The sequence below is a fragment of the Mytilus californianus genome, unplaced genomic scaffold (assembly GCF_021869535.1).
Source record: "Mytilus californianus isolate M0D057914Y unplaced genomic scaffold, xbMytCali1.0.p SCAF_6, whole genome shotgun sequence".
NCBI lineage: Eukaryota > Metazoa > Mollusca > Bivalvia > Mytilida > Mytilidae > Mytilus > Mytilus californianus.
In genome coordinates this window covers 50,861,377-50,881,122 of record NW_026262712.1, presented here as the reverse complement: position 1 = coordinate 50,881,122, position 19,746 = coordinate 50,861,377, and the positions used below count along the sequence as shown (strand labels likewise).

Here is a 19,746-nt window from a genome sequence, read left to right as displayed (position 1 = left end):
CAGGTGATGAGAAAAACTCACTTGGCCTTTTAGGCCAGGACATATATATAATAATAAAAATGTAAACAAGTCTAAATTGAAAACAACGTTCAAACCTATCATTGAGTTGGATAAAAACATTATGTCCCGCAGTCTAAAGTAGTGAATTGCTTCAAATATTAAAAAAATGGCAGAGCCATGGACAAAGCATACAATTTGGTGTAAAGTCTGTATTTTCTGCTTCATATGACCAGAGACATTTAATACTTATATTATATGTCTCTGATATGACACATTTTATCATTGACATTATTTTTTCAGAAAATTCCTTATTGTACACCTTTCTGTTCGGGTTGTTCATATTAAATTTAACCTCATCGATCAGCGAGGTCGAGTTGTCTCTCTTTACTATCTTTATTAACTTCAAAAATATCTTATTTCATGACAACAAACAAGAAAATAAACCAACTTGGAAAGCAACTAGAACAATTAGCACTCGAAGCAAGAGGTAAGACAAATGTACAATCAAAATGTAAGTTCAGAACGAGCACTCAAAATATCTACGCCCGATCTGTTATAAATATAATTTATAAAGTTGGAATGTGGTCCCGAGTAAGGCACCGACTATTAATCTTTTTTGGGGGAGCACATTGTTTTGAAATACATTGTTTGATTCTTAATTTTTTTGAAGAAATAAATATATTTGTTTTTAGAAGGGAGTATTGAAGATATGCAATGTTCAAATTGTAATTTCCCAGATTTTTTTTTTTGAATTAACAAAAATGTCTAGCATTCCATCAAGTTGTGTTACCAATTTAAAAAAAAGACAACAAAACTTTGGAAGTTCATTATCCTCCATAGGGTTCCAGAGAACAAAAACATGCCTTACCTAGTTGAAAGGAATAAAGGACCCAGCATCCAGATGCTTGTGGATGTATGATAAAAAAATGTTCTTTGTTAAATCAAGACAGGAAGAGGGTGGTAGAGGGGGGTCTGAACAAGGAAACACATGAAATAAAAATCGCAAAAACGTTGCACCGAAAATAAAAATCCTAAAAAAAGAATCATGAGAAATAAAATTGTAAATATTTAGCGTCCGCTAGTTATTTAAGTACTTGAAAAATTGAGAATGGAAATGGGGAATGTGTCAAAGAGACAACAACCCGACCATAGAACAGACAACAGCAGAAGGTCACCAACCGGTCTTCAATGCAGCGAAAAATTCCCGCACCCGGAGGCGTCCTTCAGCTGGCCCCAAATATATATACTAGTTCAGTGATAATGAACGCCATACTAAACTCCAAATTGTACACAAGAAACTAAAATTAGAAATAATACAAGACTAACAAAGGCTAGACGCTCCTGACTTGGGACAGGCGCAAAAATGCGGCGGGGTTAAACATGTTTATGAGATCTCAACCCTCCCCCTATTACTCTAGCCAATGTAGAAAAGTAATCGCATAACAATACGCACATTAAAATTCAGTTCAAGAGAAGTCCGAGTCTGATGTCAGAAGATGTAACCAAAGAAAATAAACAAAATGACAATAATACATAAATAACAACAGACTACTAGCAGTTAACTGACATGCCTATAGACTATTAATGAAGAGAGCAATTAATATCCTGGAAACCACTTTATTAATACATTAATACATAATTTAAAACAATATCCCGGCTGACTTTGAATTAGTCCCGGTTTACTATTTAATCAAATGCGGGACAAGCACGAGAAATTCATGAAATTAAGAGTACCGACACAAAACACTATTTAAAAAATAAATAAGGGGAAACACAATGCACGCACATCGAACCAAACACTAGAAAACTGAGAAATAAAACGTCAAAACACGAAAACATATGAAATAAAAAGGTCCAAAATGTTGCACGAAAATAACCCTTTACCACCCTCTTGGAACATTAAGGCACCACCAATTCAGCATTCTTGTCTATTCATATAATTTTATCTTGGTTTTTATCTTTCAGGGAGGGGGATTGAGAGCTATTTCAAATAGTTATGACAAAATGAAAGGCTATTTTCATTTTTGGAAGGCGTCAATGCAAAAAATTAAAATAGCCTTTCAAGACGCCATAATTATTTGGAATACCCATCCCATAAATTAAGACAGTTGATATTTTTTCCAACGTAAAATTATTGTTTGAAAATAACACGGTTTATTTATTAAAGCAAATGATATATGCAAAACTTTTCAAAAGATGAATATCTTATTGTAAGGGAAAATGTATGATAAAATATAGGATGCTGTAACGATCTTCCAGTGGGAAATATTTCAAGCTTATGAATTGACAAGAGCAAAAAATATAATTGTGTAAGTAATAATGATTATTTAACATGTTTAAGGCATTTACTGAAACATCCTTTATTTTAATTTCATTCTCAGGTATAAATTAAGCAATATAGAAAATAATTACCTTAAAAATAAAAAAATGTAGAAGGTCCAGTAACAACAACACTTTAAGGAATGCTCCAGCAATTTATTGAGATCGACATGTTTCGGTGGCTAGGCCACCGTCATCAGGATAGAAAACAATATATAAAATCATGCTGAGGTACAAAATCGGGTTGAAAAAATTAAAACGTCACAATGTTGCTATGGTGAGTAACGTTATAAATAGCAATTGAAAGAGAAAGTGAAAGTAAGTATATATGGAAGTGAACTATTAAAATGAAATAAAATAAAATAAAAATACAATGTTTTTGTTGTTAAAATGTTTGTTAAAATTGTTAAAAATAATATATATGTCTTTTTATGACCCTTTATATTATTGAATAAAAAACAAAGATTGTAGCACTCATGCTCTTCTCTTTTAAGTCTCACCACTTCTCCCTATTAGTAGAGAAGTCACTTGAACTATCCTTATGAATCTGAAGTAGTATGAGCCCTGCCACATCTGTGTTAACAGCCAGATATTGGTAACAAGTATGTTATAAATAATGTTTATATTGTATCTTTGTATACAAGTTGGGATACATCTATAAAAAGAGGCAAGTTAATGTCTCGAGTGGAATGTCATGTTACCCTGGTTAAGTTTTATGCCTGAGTTATAACTAAAAGGACAATCTAATAATCAGTAAATATGCTCTTTATTAAGCAGGGTCAGCACCCAAGCAAAGATCACTGTGACCTATATTTCACACTTCATTGATCTTGCACAAGTTATATGTCCAATTTCATATCAGCAAGATATGTGTAGAGATTTATCTTGTGAAGTAGGTAACAATCTAGGCTAAAACGGGTCACTCTGACCTACCGTATGTTCCGTGCTTTTTTTTTTGTTACATTATTGAATTGCAATCATAGATAAAATTTTGTATGTCTGTCAGTCAGTCCCTCTTTAAAACCATTCTAAGTTGTACAGATTAATAATTTGAACAAAACATAAAATTTAACATTATCAAAATTTTTAGAATCTGCAGCAAACAGTTAATATGGTTATATTTTCATTTAGAGGTCATATCAAAGTTATTGCCAATTTAACAAATGTTAATGTACTTGTAGAAAAATTTATATCGGATTTACTTCATATTATTATTATATATATATATAATTGCTTATTTTCTTTTGTTACCTATTCTGACATCGGACTCGGACTTCTTTTAAACCGAGTTTTACTGTATGTATTGCTATGTGTTTCTTTATTCTACATTGGCTAGAGGTATAGGGGGAGGGTTGAGATCTCACAAAACATGTTTAACCCAGCCGCATTTTTGCGCCTATCCCAAGTCAGGAGCCTCTGGCCTTTGTTAGTCTTGTATGTTTTTTAATTTTAGTTCATTTATATGTTTTGGAGTTTAGTGTGACGTCCATTTTCACTGAACTAGTACACAATTTTATTTAGGGGCCAGCTGAGGACCACATAAGGGTGCGGGATTTTCTCGCTGCATTGAAGACCAATTGGTGGCCTTCGGCTGTTGTCTGCTCTTTGGTCGGGTTGTTGTCTCTTTGACATATTCCCCATTTCCATTCTCAATTTTAAATGAAGTAGCTGAATTAAAAGAGAGTGATTAAGACTAGTTTAAAGGGTTATTATTGTGCAACATGTTTGCAATTTTTATTTCACTTGTTTTTGTGCTTGCAGGTCACTGTGTTTTGTGCAAATTGGGAGAAACTGTTTCTCCGTGCACATACCCCCTTTTATGACCCTCTTAAATGGCTTTAAACACGATAAGAAGCATCAGCTTTTAAAGATATATGTCTAGTTATAAAAATTTTTAAATACCTGCAGTAGTCAGTTGGTAGTGTCAGACCTGTTGTTAGAAATAAAAGAAAATATGATTGAATATTAATACTGTTCATCATTTGTTCATGTCATCATTAAAGCACATTTTTTTGAAAGTTAGTGAAAATTAATACAAAAAAGGAAAAAAAAAACTGAAAAAAAGTACTTCAGCAGCCAGTTAGATGTATACTAGTAGTGTAAAAAAGTTTCATAGTTCTCTATTTTTTTCAGAATTATATCTAGACAAGGCTGTACGAGTACTCGACAAACCACCAACACCACTTGTATTTTATCGGGAATATGTCTCGCCAAACAAACCAGTCCTCATTCAAGGTGCCGTAGACCACTGGCCAGCTATATCAAGATGGAATCATGACTATCTTAGGTAATTTTATAAACATTCTGTAAAAGGAAATATATTTTTTTTTCTAAGTTTGAGCATAAAAAATGTTTTCAGCAGTTTTTATTTTTTTTTTTTTAATTTATTAAAATCCCATACTGTAAAGGGGATACCATGATTAAATTTCCCAAGTTGGAAAAGGTGATGGTGGGGGGGTCTTCTTCATTTGTGTACAACCATCTATAAGTTGAGTAATGTTTTAGATCACCATAACTGATAAACACAAAAAAATTATATATAGATATAAGAAGATGTGGTTTGAGTGCCAATGAGACAACTCTCCATGCAAGTCACAATTTGTAAAGTAAACCATTTATAGGTCAAAGTAATGTCATTTTCCTTCACTTAATAAAAAGCATTTTAACTGTCACCAACATAGTTTTAGAATGCCTTATTACACATGCATATCATTATTTATGATTTTCACAGGAATATTATCGGTGATTTGGAAGTGACAGTTGCTGTAACACCCAATGGCTATGCTGATGCTGTAACTGATGGCAAGTTTGTCATGCCACATGAGAAGATGATGAAAGTTAAAGACTTTTTGAAGGTCATAGAAAATCCTGATGATTTTAAAGATGTTTACTACATACAGAAACAGAGTTCTAACCTTACTGACGAGTTTGCTACTTTATTAAAGGATGTGGATAGTGATATTTCGTGGGGAACTGAAGCATTTGGTAAAGTGCTGTAAATGTAAAAATAATGAACACAGTTGTTACTATTAATAGCGTTCTGATTGATTGTCAAGATTGATTGATTGATTTATTGACTGTTGAAGTTGAACACCACTTTCAGCCATCTTAGCTACAATGTACATCTTTGCAGCCAGTTTTTTTTAGTTGAGGATTTTCAAGACATCATTCATGAGTACACTGAGACAACTCAGCTTAACTTGTGCAGAATTTCTGAATTGATGCATTCAAAATGATCTCTTCTATTATATTTCGAAATTCCATTATTTATATTACATTTGATTCATGCCTAAGGTAGTCTGAGATTGCTCTGACATCTGATGGCCTTTTAAGGACTTGGGTGGGCCTTGTCTCAATTGGCTCCTGTTGAATTCTTAATTCATTGGCTATTAGTTTATATCAGAGATATTGAATAAGTGGCATTATAGGTATGATATGGTATATAATGGTATTATAGGTCTTTATGTCATGTCAAAATTGTTTAACGATGGTACCAGGACTTAAAGTACAATTCTAGTATCAAATTTTCTGTTACTTTATATTTACTTGAGTGTATATTCCGTTGTAATGATGCAAAATTGCTGAAAAGATGCACAAATGTTCAATACATGTACATTGTTTATGGGGAAAGAATAAAACCATTTGATAGTAAAAGTCTTGATAAATGAGATTGCATAATTTCGGTTTTTGTACTTTTGTTAAAAATTGAATCTGGCTTAAAATAGAAGATTGCATGAGAATTTCAAATATTTATCTCACTGTTATATAATTTTACTTTGTTAGGAAAGGAACCAGATGCTGTAAACTTTTGGATGGGGGACAGCAGAGCTATTACTTCCAGTGAGTATAAGTGGTTTTTGTTTTTTGGCAAAGGCGTTAGAACATATTTGAATAGATTTTCATGTACCGGTATAACACAAAATTGATGACATTTATATAAGACAAAATGTAATGTACCTTAATGGTATTTAGATTTATGTATGATGAAAGTTGAAGGTGAGGGAATGTTCACAGGTTAAACTGCCATTTATCAGGAAAAGATGCATTTTTCGAATGATTTTAATCATTAGTTTGAAAACGAGTCCATGGACCCCTCTTTTTTAAAATGACATTTCACTTGATACTGTATGAAGATTATTTATTCCAATTTTAATGAAGAAATCACCAATGAATTTTTTAAAAATTAGTTAAATATAAAGCACAAAATGCCGTTTTTTTCTAAAATCTTGAAAATTTAAGAAAAATGAATTATTTCCAAAGAATTGATACACAAATTAAGATGATACATTTGTAAAGAAGATATTCAAAATCATTTTAAAAAAATCCGCATGTGTTTATCTTTTGAAACAAAAAAGTTTAATATGTCTATCCAAAGGATAGAAATGTCCAAGAAACCGAAATTTTAGGTAAATGTCTAAAATTTCGACCCCATTTATCTCTAAATTTAGCACATAAAGGTATATTTTTTATTACATGTTTGAATTGACCAGGTGAAAAATAGCTTGTATGCAAATTTTCGTAAAAAAATCACCATGGGATCGAAACTGTATCGTATATATATATATATATGCCCTTAACATTAGTGGTTCATCTTAAACTTAAACTTATCTAATTACAAACTTTAACATGTAAACTATGCAAAACATTAAAAGTCAACTGATCATTACTGAGGGGGTGGAGCAAAATAATCCCCATGGAAATGAGATAAAACTGAGAATGGAAATGGGGAATGTGTCAAAGAGACAACAACCAGACCAAAGAGCAGAAAACAGCCTAAGGCCACCAATAGGTCTTCAACACAGCGAGAAAATGCAGCACCTGGAGGCGGGCTTCAGCTGGCCCCTAAACAAAAAGGTGTACTAGTTCATTGAAAATGGACGCCACACAAAACAAATGAACTAAAATTAAAAAAAAACATACAAGACTAACAAAGGCCAGAGGCTCCTGACTTGGGACAGGCGCGAAAATGTGGCAGGGTTAAACATGTTTTGTGAGACTTGCAAAACTTATACAACTTCATGCCAAATATCATTGACTTAACATTAGTGGTTCATCTTAAGCTGATATAATCACAAACTAATATATGTAAACTAAGCAAAAGTTTCAAAGTCAATAAACCATGACTGGGGGCTGGGCCAAATAATCTCCATTGAAATGAGATGTTCAAATGCTAATACAACTGCATACCAGATATCTTTGACCTATCACTAGTGATTCCCCATAAACTGACCTAATAACAAACTAATATAATGTTGACGATGCTGCCAAAACAGCAGCCTAAGTACCACTTTTTCTTCTTTGTCGAAGAAAGACAAATTTTTTTAAAAAATAATAAAATATGCTCTAATTTATTTTGATACATTTTTTACAACAGTGCACAAAGACCATTATGAAAATCTTTACTGTGTTGTAAAAGGATGGAAGAAGTTTATCTTGATACCACCAAGTGATTTATCATTTGTTCCTTATGGTAAGGTTTTGTTTACATCAGTATGAGTCTAAGAGTTTTGACATTGTTTACATCAGTATGAGTCTAAGAGTTTTGACATAAAGCTTGACATATGGTATATGCACTTGTTTATAATTAAATACTGTTTGACCTCCAGATGTTATTTTGTATCCTTGGATTGCTGTCCATTGTTATATCCTTTTATTCATATTCATTGCTATTATAATTCATAGTTATATTTTAAATAGAGGTGTCAAAAAATTGATTTGATTTTTTGATTTTTGTCGAGCCTTTGACTTTAGTCGAAAAAGCGAGACATAGCGATCCTACATTCCGTCGGCATCGTCGTCGTCGTCGTTGTCGTCGGCGGCGTCCACAAATATTCACTCTGTGGTTAAAGTTTTTGAAATTTTAATAACTTTCTTAAACTATCCTGGATTTCTACCAAACTTAGACAGAAGCTTGTTTATGATCATAAGATAGTATCCAGAAGTAAATTTTGTAAAAATAAAATTCCATTTTTTCCGTATTTTACTTATAAATGGACTTAGTTTTTCTGCCGGGAAATATTACAATCACTCTGTGGTTAAAGTTTTTAAAATTTTAATAACTTTCTTAAACTATCCTGGGTTTCTACCAAACTTGGACAGAAGCTTGTTTATGATCATAAGATAGTATCTAGAAGGAAATTTTGTAAAATAATAAATCCATTTTTTGCGTATTTTACTTTTAAATGGACTTAGATTTTCTGCCAGGAAACAACACATTCACTCTGTGGTTAAAGTTTTTAAAATTTTAATAACTTTCTTATACTATTTTGGATTTGTACCAAACTTGGACAGAAGCTTGTTTATGATCAAAAGCTAGTATCTAGAAGGAAATTTTGTAAAATAATAAATCCATTTTTCCGTATTTTACTTTTAAATGGACTTAGATTTTCTGTCAGGAAACAACACATTCACTCTGTGGTTAAAGTTTTTAAAATTTTAATAACTTTCTTATACTATTTTGGATTTGTACCAAACTTTAACAGAAGCTTGTTTATGATCAAATGCTAGTATCTAGAAGGAAATTTTGTTTTCTTCCAGTTAACATTACATTCAGTCTGCAGTTAAAGTTTTTAAACATTTATTAGATTCATAAACTATCCTGATTTTTACCAAACTTGGACAGAAGCTTCTTACAATCAAAAGATAGTATTTAGAGGAATATCTTTATTGATTTACTTCCTCATTTTTGTTGAGCCTGCGATTAACAGAAAAAGTAGGCGAGACACTGGGTTCCGTGGAACCCTTACAAATTTTTGGTGTTTTAACGCCACTTTTAAGCACCGCTCTTGGGCTATTTCGTGGTGGACAGTTTTTATTGGTGGAGGAAGCCGGAGTGCCCGGAGAAAACCACCGACCTTCGATAGGATAACTGACAATCCTAGTCAAGTAAGATTGGAGTTGAGTGCACCCGCACGAGCTCAAAAAATTGATAAACTATATGTAACAAAGGGGCTGTTGGTACTTGTGTGGGCTCCCTACTGTAACGGGTCAAGATTTTATTTGTAAAATCATTAGAAAAACATTTAAGTCTTAAGGTCATCAATGACAGGAACTAGTTGTTGCAGTTCACAAAGATTCAACACAATCAAGTTTTATCATTTAATTCCAAGCCAAAGTAGTATTATAACATACAAAGGACAGTGTCAGTATAACACTATGACTCCTAATGTATCTACTGGATGTTCTCACTGATTTCACATGATTTACAACCAATATTTATACTGAATATAGGAAGTAGACAAAACTCAATTTAACATAACAATATTCTAATTAAAATGACTTTTCGTAACCTTTAGCCATAAGTGACAGCTTTCACATTAATTAATATAAAAGATAAATATATTTATTCGTATAATTTCATTCTTTCATTTTCCCTTTACAATATTTTTCACACCTTTAGTATGAATTAAGGATAAAAGTCTTTCATATTAATTTCAATAACCTCACAAATAAATAAATCCGTCATAAATATTTATCATCAATTGTCACTAATTAAGATAATAACACATAATTTGTTTTGACATGTGAATATCTAAATTTGTAAAACTATCTTTTCTAAAAGTCCAATTTCTAAATAAAATGATAAAATAAAATATAAGTCCAAATTAGCCTGATGACATATACTTAACTAAGTTATTGGGATTATCAGACATATGCACAGCTTAATTGTAATGGGCCATGAAACATCTTTTACATGAGAGTTATTTTCAGTGATTTTTTTTTCTGATAAAAGGGAAATAATTCTAATGTGAACCATGTAGAGGTGCCTGTTACAATTAAAGTATGTGTAATTCTGATACATAACTAAGGATAAGTTGTTTTTCTTCTATGGATACCTCTTATTGCTCTAAATAGTTACGTTATATTTGTATCTTTAGACCATTACTGAAACATTTATAGAATACTTTAAAACAGATTTTTGAACTAAAAATTTGTAAGGGGTCCCACGGAACTCTGTGTCTTGCCTGCGATTGCTGTTGTCAGTGTAAAAGTGTAATGTTGACTGAAAAAGTGCGTCAATTAATCTATAAAATACAGAATTAAAAAAAAATTAAACTTTTTCTTTAGTTGCTATTTCCTGGTTTTAAAGATTAGCTTCCGTCCAAGTTTCATTACAATCCATGAATGTTTACAAATTTATCATGAAAAAAAAATTTAATCCCAGACTGTCTATAAATGTTTACTGTAAAGAATTAAGTCCATCTATCAGAAAAATCCTAAAATGATAAAAATATATTTTCAAAGGTTTGATTCTTTGACGGAATCTAGGATCGCTATATCTCGCTTTCGCGAAATAAATTTCGCAGGCTCGACAATAAAAAGGAGTTGAATAAATGGTAAATGTCACTGATTGAATCTTTGGTATTAAATTTTCGAAGTGTACTGTCAATTCATAAATTTTTACTTTGTTTTATTACTGTAAAAATTGCAATTTGATTTATCACTGTAAAAATTGCAATTTGATAGGTATAGGTTTGCAAAAAAAAAAAAAAGAAACATTTTATATATATATTATTAAATTTTGATAACATTATTTGTATGCCACATTTTCTGCTTACCCTTCCGGAGCACCTGAGGTCACATTTGTATGCCACATTTTCTGCTTACCCTTCTGGAGCACCTGAGATCACATTTGTATGCCACATTTTCTGCTTACCCTTCTGGAGCACCTGAGATCACATTTGTATGTCACATTTTCTGCTTACCCTTCCGGAGCACCTGAGATCACATTTGTATGCCACATTTTCTGCTTACCCTTCTGGAGCACCTGAGATCACATTTGTATGTCACATTTTCTGCTTACCCTTCTGGAGCACCTGAGATCACATTTGTATGCCACATTTTTTATAATCATTATAATTAATTTCGCATTTTTTACCATTGTTCAACAGTCTAAATTAAAATGCTATCAGAAATTTTTGAATTTGAATTTGACAGTAGATAAAAACACTACAGCAGTCTTATCCACACGTTTGTCCTGAACATGCATACAAATATTTGCCACTGAACGTAAAGCAAACAATGATCAATCAATCTAATTCACACCAGTTTATATAAAAAGAAAAAAAAAAAAACAGTGATAAACTTTATTTAATTCTCAAATAAAACAGTAATTTTTAAGATTAAACATAGAATGATAATACTCACTTTTATAGTGTCTATATTGTTTAAGATTGTGACACCAAAACAAATATTCTTGTAAAATCATATAATTATTAAGCCTATAATATATGAATGGTGTTATAACTTTTCAGAATTGTATGATCCTGCAGTGTATGTACAGAATGATGATGGTTCATTTACTATAAAGCCAACTGATTCCAGTGACAAGGTACCACCAATATCAATTCAGTATAATATTTTCCCCAAAAAATATATTCATTTGTATATTACATAAAGAGGGATAAAAGGAATCACAAAAAATACCACTCAGTACCAAAGACCTCATCAAATTGTGTTCTGTTTTTTTTTAACCTTGATAACAAGAGAAATTGTGATCTACATGTATTTATATTGACTTACTTTAAGCTGAATTTATCTACTGACAAATTGTCTAACTCTATAAAGAACTGCAGTAATGCAACTATCATGACATTTCTATTCAATAGTTCTGTAACTTGATTTTTTATTCCACCAGCATACTTCTCTGGAAGACTTAAATAGCATTTGAAATTATGCACCCATCTCTTCTAAGCTTTCAATGCCTCATGGTCATGTGGTAGCATGTTTGCCTGGAGTGAACTTCGCTGGAGTGCGGAAGGTTGTGGGTTCGAACCCTAGCTGGGTCAAACCTTTAGACTGTTAAATTGGTATTTGCTGCTTCTCTACTAAGCATTCAGCATTAAAGAGCAATGACTGGTAGGATGGGAGGCAGAATAATGTGTCTGGGTAGAGCAACATGTCCGCATGCAAATATGTTATTTTGTGAACTAGCATGTTAAAAATCTGTGTCAGTCTGGTACAAAGCAAGGTTCATATTCATATTATACTAACATGTTTTTGTCCTGAATATGCATTTAATTTGCCTCTGGATGTTAAACAGCTATCCATCCATCTTCCAAGCTTCTTACCAGTGATTTCAATCACTATGACTTACATTTTTATTCCCCTCCCCTGCTGTAGGCAAAGGGTGCAGTATCTGTTACCTTGACCATCCGTCCTCCTGTCTGTCATCTGGTCCGTCTTTCCATTCATCTGTCCTTCTGTATGTCCTTCCGTCTTTCTGTCTGTCCCATTTTCGTTTTTGCACTCTAACTTAAATTTGCCTCATACACAATGCTAAGAACCAAAACATGCTGACTGAGTTCGAATTTGGGCAGTGAGTCTCTTACCATTCTAGAGTTATGCCCCTTTATAATTTAAAAAATGCAAATTTATTCGTTACCACAGTCTTTCTTAAGTTTGCCTCATGCAAATTTTATGAAACTTCTACACAATGCTAAGAATCACAATAACATCTAAGATCAGAGATTTTTCTTAAATTTGTGGAAAAAGGTCAAAAAAAATAAACAAGATAGATGAAGTCGAACCATTAAAATTCTTTCACAAAGTTTTTGTTAAATAACAATTTTTTTTTGCCACAATTTTATTTTTTCCTCAATATTCAATAATGGCAACTGCCAGCGGAAACCCTGTCTGCAGCCTTTCTTTTCTTGTTGTTTCTTAAGTTAACATTTTTTTATATTTTCTTATTGTTGTAAATTGCATATATCTTTTGAAAGCTATACTTTTTTTAATGTTCTTTATTCTGAATGATTTATGCTCCTATAGGTTTGAGCCACATTTTTATTTGTTATTTCATTTTAGACCCTGTGAGAATTATACATATTCCAAAAAAATATTTCAGGTTCCTTGGGTAGCCATTGACCCATTAAACCCAGATCTAGCCTTATATCCAGAATATCAAAAAGCCAGTCCAATAGAAGTTACTGTTAATGAAGGAGAAATGTTATATCTGCCGTCATTATGGTTTCATCATGTCCAACAGTCACATGGTTGTGTGGCAGGTTAGTTAATTAGTTAGTTAGTTAGATAAATATGTATTTAGAGAAAGTAAAAAATAGGGTGATAGGATCATGATTTGATAGTGTAATATGAACATGCTTTGATAGAGTAATAGGAGCCAGGGGCAGATTCAGGTGGGGGCGTGGCGGTCATGCACCCCCTAAAATTTGCAAAGCATGGGTTGTCCTCAGCTTAATAAAGAATATTTCGATAATTTTACTTCAAAAAAATTTTCGCCTCACTCCGCTCAGACAAAATTTAAGTTTGCACCCCCCCTAACCTAAAATCCTGGATCCGCCCCCGGGAGCATTATTCGATAGTGTCAAAGGAGCATTATCATAAGTGTGATAGGAGCATTATTCAATAGTGTGATAGGAGCATTATTCAATAGTGTGATAGGAGCATTATTCAATAGTGTGATAGGAGCATTATTCTAGTTAACCAGATTTTCTAAGGAAATATCGGTTATTAAAATGGGGATGTACGGCGGGCGGCAGGGCGGGCTGACATGCGGCTGCCAAACAGTGTCAGCACAATAACATGAAAATGTTTTAACAAATTTTTTTCAAATTTAAATATGTTGTTTCCTGGGACTTAATGAAGGTCTAGTTCAATTTTTAAAATTTCAGTATATCTCCTTTGTGAGTTATCGCGATTGTTAATATCCAAAAGTGGAACTTTTAAATATTTTACTCTTGTCATCATGTTATGATTTGTCTTATCTCACAATAAAAATTGGAGTGACAGATTTATTTGAAAATTATCTATTTCCTAAGTGGTAATGATTATAAGCTATATCATTAGACATTTTGAAGATTATTACATTATTAATTATTATATATGTAATGTTAAGAGTACTATGTTAAACCATAGTTCTGTTCAATTAGATATTAGAAATATTTTAGCATATGATACTGTAAATTCAGAAAATATTGCGTACATTTATTATTGCGATTATGTCATATTAGACAAAAATGCGATTCTAATTTTTGCGATATTGAGAAAAATCCTGTTTAATTCATATAAAATATTTCAAAATGCGAGTTTAAATTATTGCGATTATAACCCTGTCGCATTTTTCGCAATAATAAAAACATCACAATAATTTCTGAATTTACAGTAATGAATTTTTTTCATTATTAATTAGATCTGGGAAATATCTAAGCATATGATAATCATTGGAGTGACAGATTTATTTGAAAATTTTCTGTTTCCTGATAAGATCTGTAGGACTGTATATATAAAGTTTGAATTTTACTAGAAGAACTGTATAAATGAAGTCAGAAATTTACTGTTCATTATTAGACATTTTGTAGATAATTAAGTCTCCCTAAATCATGTATATTCTTACCCCCACCCCCCTTCAATTTGAGAATGTGCTTTTATCTTGTAAACGGTCGAGATCCCCACCCCTAAATCATATATATCCTTGCATGGGACAATAAAACAAATCAAATGAAATAAAAGGCGAGTCCCCTGGGGTCAACCCCACCCCCTCCTGTTTAAGAACTTGTAAACGGGCGAGATCCCCACCCCTAAACTATATATATTCTTGTATGGGAAAATAAAACAAATCAAATGAAATAAAGGGGAAGTCCATGAGGGTAACCCCCACCCCCCTCTTTTTGATAACTTGTAAACGGTCAAGATCCCCACCCCGAAACCATATATATTCTTGTATGGGACAATAAAACAAATCAAATGAAATAAAAGGCGAGTCCCCTGGGGTCAACCCCACCCCCTCCTGTTTAAGAACTTGTAAATGGTCGCAATCCCCACCCGTAAACCATATATATTCTTGTATGGGACAAAAAAACAAATCATATGAAATTTAGGGGGAGTCCTCTTTTGAGAACTTGTAAACGGTCGAGATCTCCACCCTAAACAACCATATATATTCCTGGTCGTCATTTCAAGAAGATTTGAATGACATACAGGGTCAATCCATAGGCATCACAATATGCATATCACAAACCAATTTGTACTGGACTTTGGCCAATGTCAGATGACCATGGGAATGACGAATTATTGGAGCTTTGTTTGGGAGACCTCGTAACAGCATCCTGTTACAATTATTTCTTGTTACTGATAAGTTTTATAGATTTTGAAAAGACATTGTATTAATGATAAATGAGATTTTGGATTTTTTTCTTCTTTTCTTTGGTAAATTGTTTGAAGAATTTTGTGGCAAGTTTGTTTGTTATTCTGTAAAAACTAATTTTCTGAATGCTATACATTTTTTTTTATGAAGTGAACTCCTTTAAAAACTAAGCTTAATTTTGTTTATTAATAAACATATATTTAGATTTCTGATTTTGGGCCCAGTTTTCAAGTTGGTCCAAATCGGGGTCCAAAATTAAACTGTGTTTGATTTCAACATAAATTGAATAAATATAGAGTTCTTTGAAATGCTTAATCTAAACCTGTATTTCTTTTCATTATTAATAAGATAATACCACATTGAGGTCCAAAGGGTCCTAAATTAAACTTTTGTTTAATTTTATCAAAAATTGAATTCTTTGGTTCTTTGATATACTGATTCTAACAATGTTTGAGTGTTAAATCATATCTAATTTTAGAGAACTTAGTCATCACTGGTTGTTGTTATTATATTATTGATTATAATTTGAAAAATTGCATCATATCTTATTTTAGAAAAAAATTATCCAGTTTGAGTTATTTCCCTTTGCACAGAAAATATTATGGATACAATTAACCTGTGTTTCATTTCAACATAAATTAAATATATATAGGGTTCTTTCAAATGCTGAATTTAAACCTGTATTTAAATATTAGATTTTTGGGCCCAGTTTTCAAGTTGGTCCAAATCAGGGTCCAAAATTAAACTTTGTTTGATTCAACGAAAATTGAATTTATGGGGTTCTTTGAAATGATGAATCTAACCATGTATTGAGAGATTTTTGATTGTAGGCTCCTTTATCAAATTGGTCCACATTGAGGTCCAAAGGGTCCTAAATTAAACTTTTGTCTGATTTCATCAAAAATTAAATTCTTGGGTTTCTTTGATATGCTGATTCTAATATGTACTTAGATTTTGGATATTGGACCATAATAGGTAAATGTCCAATTTCAAATATTTCAGTTCTTTGACCACATTCATTTTGAGTCACAAACCTATGCTGTGTCAAATATTCAAATACAATCCAAATTCAGAGCTGTTTTAAGCTTAAATGTAGTGTCCATACTTGCTCAACTGTTCAGGGTTCGACCTCTGCAGGAAAATCTGGTTTGCTGTCACTCTGACAGCCTCTTGTTTATATTTCGCCTTGATAGAGTCAAAATGCAAGACTTAGGTATGCTGTTTCCGATGGCAACAGTAGTTCGGCTTTGTTTTCAGCATCAACAATGTATCAGTTTGTGATTAGGTCAGTTTATTGGGAACCACTAGTGGTAGGTCAATGATATTTTGTATACTGTTGTATTAACATTGACACATCTCATTTCCATTGAGATAATTTGTCCCTGCCTCCTCAGTCATGGTCCATTGACTTTGAAACTTTTGCTAACTTAACATGTATTAGTTTGTGATTAGGTCAGTTTAAGGGGAACCACTTGTGGTAGGTCAATGATATTTGTTATTCAGATACATAAGCATGGGCACATCTCATTTCCAAGGAGATTATTTGGATCTGCACCCTCAGTTTACATGTTAAAGTTTGTGATTAGATCAGTTTAAGAGAAACCACTTCTGTTAAGTCGATGATAGTATAAGTATTTGCAAGTTATCTTTTCCATGGAGATTATTTTGCCCCATCCCCTATCAGTGTTCATTGACTTTGAATTTTTTACATTGTTTACAAGTTAAAGTTTGTGTTAAGGTTAGTGTTAAGGTAACCACATATGATAAGTCAATTGTATTTGGTATGCAGTTTTATAAGCATTGGCATTTCTCATTTCCATGGAGGTTATTTGGTCCTGCATCTTAAGTCATGGTTCATTGACTTTCAATGTTTTGCATAGTTTACATGTTTTGATATTGCCATTTTGATTCAATATTTGCATTATACTATCAAAATTACAAAAAGGGGAGATAAATCTCTGTGTCAACAGTTTATACTGAGTTTTTAATGCATCTGCTACAGTGACAAGGGGCTTACCAGTATATTAAATACAAATTCAGTATTTTTCTTTTTCTTTTTCCTATCAAATGAAAAAAGAATAACATAAAAAATAAACTGTGCAAATCTCACTTATTGCAATAAAATGTGAAAAAGCTAAATATACATTTAGTTTTTGTGACCTTGTTTGTCTTGTCCTTGTCATTGTTTTTGTCATATCATTGTCAGTTTATCTCGACTCAAGAGTTTTTTTATCCTCAGCTTTTTTTTTGGCCATCATTTTTAAAGAGTATAGTAGCAAATAAATTTTTAAAATGCACCATAAAAAAAATAAATGATTAAATTATCATGTAGTAAATCCTGTATTTCTTCTTTTATTAAACTGTGAATTTATGAATACATGGTTCTTCTCATTTTCTTTTGCAGTAAACTATTGGTATGATATGGAGTTTGATATAAAATACAACTATTATAACTTTGTGAAGAATGTGACTCAGATTATCAAGTGACAGATAATTTGTGCTGAGTTGTATTAACCTTTTGAAATGCACAATCAGTATTTAGCCTTTTGTGTGTAAGGCAGCTTGATTGAAAATGTCTTGTGAATGATCAATTGAGGTGGACTCATAACTTCTTGAATATTAAATATATAATTATAGGTTTCATAACAAGTGACAATTAGATATTAATTTCAATATAAAAGTGAATGAGCCCTTGAGGTTGTTATTACTATTTGAGTAAAATACAGAGCATTCATATCAAGTGATATCCAATTCTCAAGTGTTTTTAAACCTATTTCTCTTGTTGTTAAAATTCTCTTTGTGTAAAATAAAAAGTCTGCAACTGGTTGATCTATTGTTTTGCACCCAGTATGATGTTATATTCCAGTTCCAGCCTCAAACTTTAACATCAGACATTTTAAAACTTTTGTACGCTTCAGAAAGTAATAAAATTTTCAGGTAAAAAGTGTTCATGTTTTTTGTGGCCTGTGACAAAAGTCGTAGAATGTGATATATATATGGATTACTATCTAGCAGAAGTGGCGACGGCCTAAACTATTGTATAAGGCTTTATTTTCTTAAGGTAGAAGACCTGGATGCTTCATTCCTTGTATGCAGATGCCTTCTGTTATTAAGTTTCTGTCTGTTATATGTCCATTGTCCTTGACTTCATTTTCATGGTTCAGTGACTACTCGAAAACAATCTATATATTTTTTTTCATATGAAATATATTTGGTAAATGGGTTTCTTGCAAGGTCTTCATTCTTCATTTCCTTTGGACAGGGTTCACCTGACCTCGACCTCATTTCATGGATCAGTAATGAAGGTAAAGTTTTTGTGTTAAAGTCAGTATCTCAGATACTGTGTGGAGCAAGTCAACTATATTTGGTGTATGGATTGATTGTAAAGTGTACATATCCAACTGGCAGGTTTCAGCTGACCTTGACCTGATTTTTATGGTTCATTTGTCAATGTTCAGTTTTCATGGTTTTGTTCACTTATCAGATACTATAAGCAATAGGTCAACTATATTTGGTGTGCATGTATGAAATGATTGTAAGGTGTGCATGTCTGACTTGCAGGTTTCATACTTCATTTGCATGGTTCATTGAACAAGGTTGTCGTTTGTTGCTGTATATTATATTTATATTTCGTTTATTGTTTTTATGCCCCATTTATAATGTCCAATTTATGGGCATTATGTTTTTTGGTCTGTGCGTCCGTTCATTTGTCCATCCGTCCTGCTTCAGGTTAAAGTTTTTCAGGTTAAAGTTTTTGGTCAAGGTAGTTTTTGATAAAGTTGAAGTCCAATCAACTTGAAACTTAGTACACATGTTCCATATGATATGATCTTTCTAATTTGAATGTCAAATTAGAGTTTTTACCCCAATTTAACGGTCCACTGAACATAGAAAATGATAATGCAAGTGGGGCATCGTTGTACTATGGACGCATTCTTGTTTTACATAAATTAGGCCGTTAGTTTTCTTGTTTGAATTGTTTTACATTTGTCATTTTAGGGCATTTTATAGCTGACTATGAGGTACAGGCTTTGCTCATTGTTGAAGGTTGTACAGTGACCAATAGCTGTTAACATCTATGTTGTTTGGTGTCTGGTGGAGAGTTGTCTCACTGGCAATTATACCACATCTTATTTTTATAATTAGTATAGCAGGCTAGACATTTCAGCGTGTGCATTCTTTTGTTATTGTTTTAGTGAAATTTAAAGTAGACATCACATAAACATTAAACAGCATAATATGACCAGCAAGATAAGATGTAGAAATAAGTGCATACAAGTTTGTTTGTTTGTCTAGAACGTTATCGATCAACTTGTTATAGA

General features: G+C 32.2%; 1 protein-coding gene across 2 annotated transcripts; it reads left to right on the top strand.

Annotated features, from left to right (window-relative positions):
* Positions 1-335: 335 nt before the first annotated feature.
* LOC127704779 (bifunctional peptidase and (3S)-lysyl hydroxylase Jmjd7-like) lies at positions 336-18,368 on the top strand. 2 transcript variants are annotated; one of them, XM_052208989.1, is made up of 8 exons: positions 336-487; positions 4,453-4,606; positions 5,051-5,304; positions 6,103-6,159; positions 7,694-7,789; positions 11,574-11,650; positions 13,166-13,325; positions 17,829-18,368. In XM_052208989.1, the coding sequence occupies exons 1-8, from the start codon at positions 421-423 to the stop codon at positions 17,909-17,911; spliced, it is 948 nt and encodes a 315-aa protein (XP_052064949.1). In that variant the 5' UTR covers positions 336-420; the 3' UTR covers positions 17,912-18,368. The 2 variants fall into 2 exon arrangements, with proteins under 2 accessions (XP_052064949.1, XP_052064950.1); XM_052208990.1 differs by having other exon boundaries at positions 5,051-5,309; positions 6,108-6,159.
* The last annotated feature ends 1,378 nt before the right edge of the window (positions 18,369-19,746 follow it).

Bases quoted from the DNA above. Each gene is read 5' to 3' on its own strand.
- LOC127704779 (XM_052208989.1), top strand. From the start codon at position 421: ATGACAACAAACAAGAAAATAAACCAACTTGGAAAGCAACTAGAACAA. The intron at 4,607-5,050 runs GTAATTTTATAA...TGATTTTCACAG, and splicing joins TGGAATCATGACTATCTTAG to GAATATTATCGGTGATTTGG. The intron at 13,326-17,828 runs GTTAGTTAATTA...TTTCTTTTGCAG, and splicing joins GTCACATGGTTGTGTGGCAG to TAAACTATTGGTATGATATG.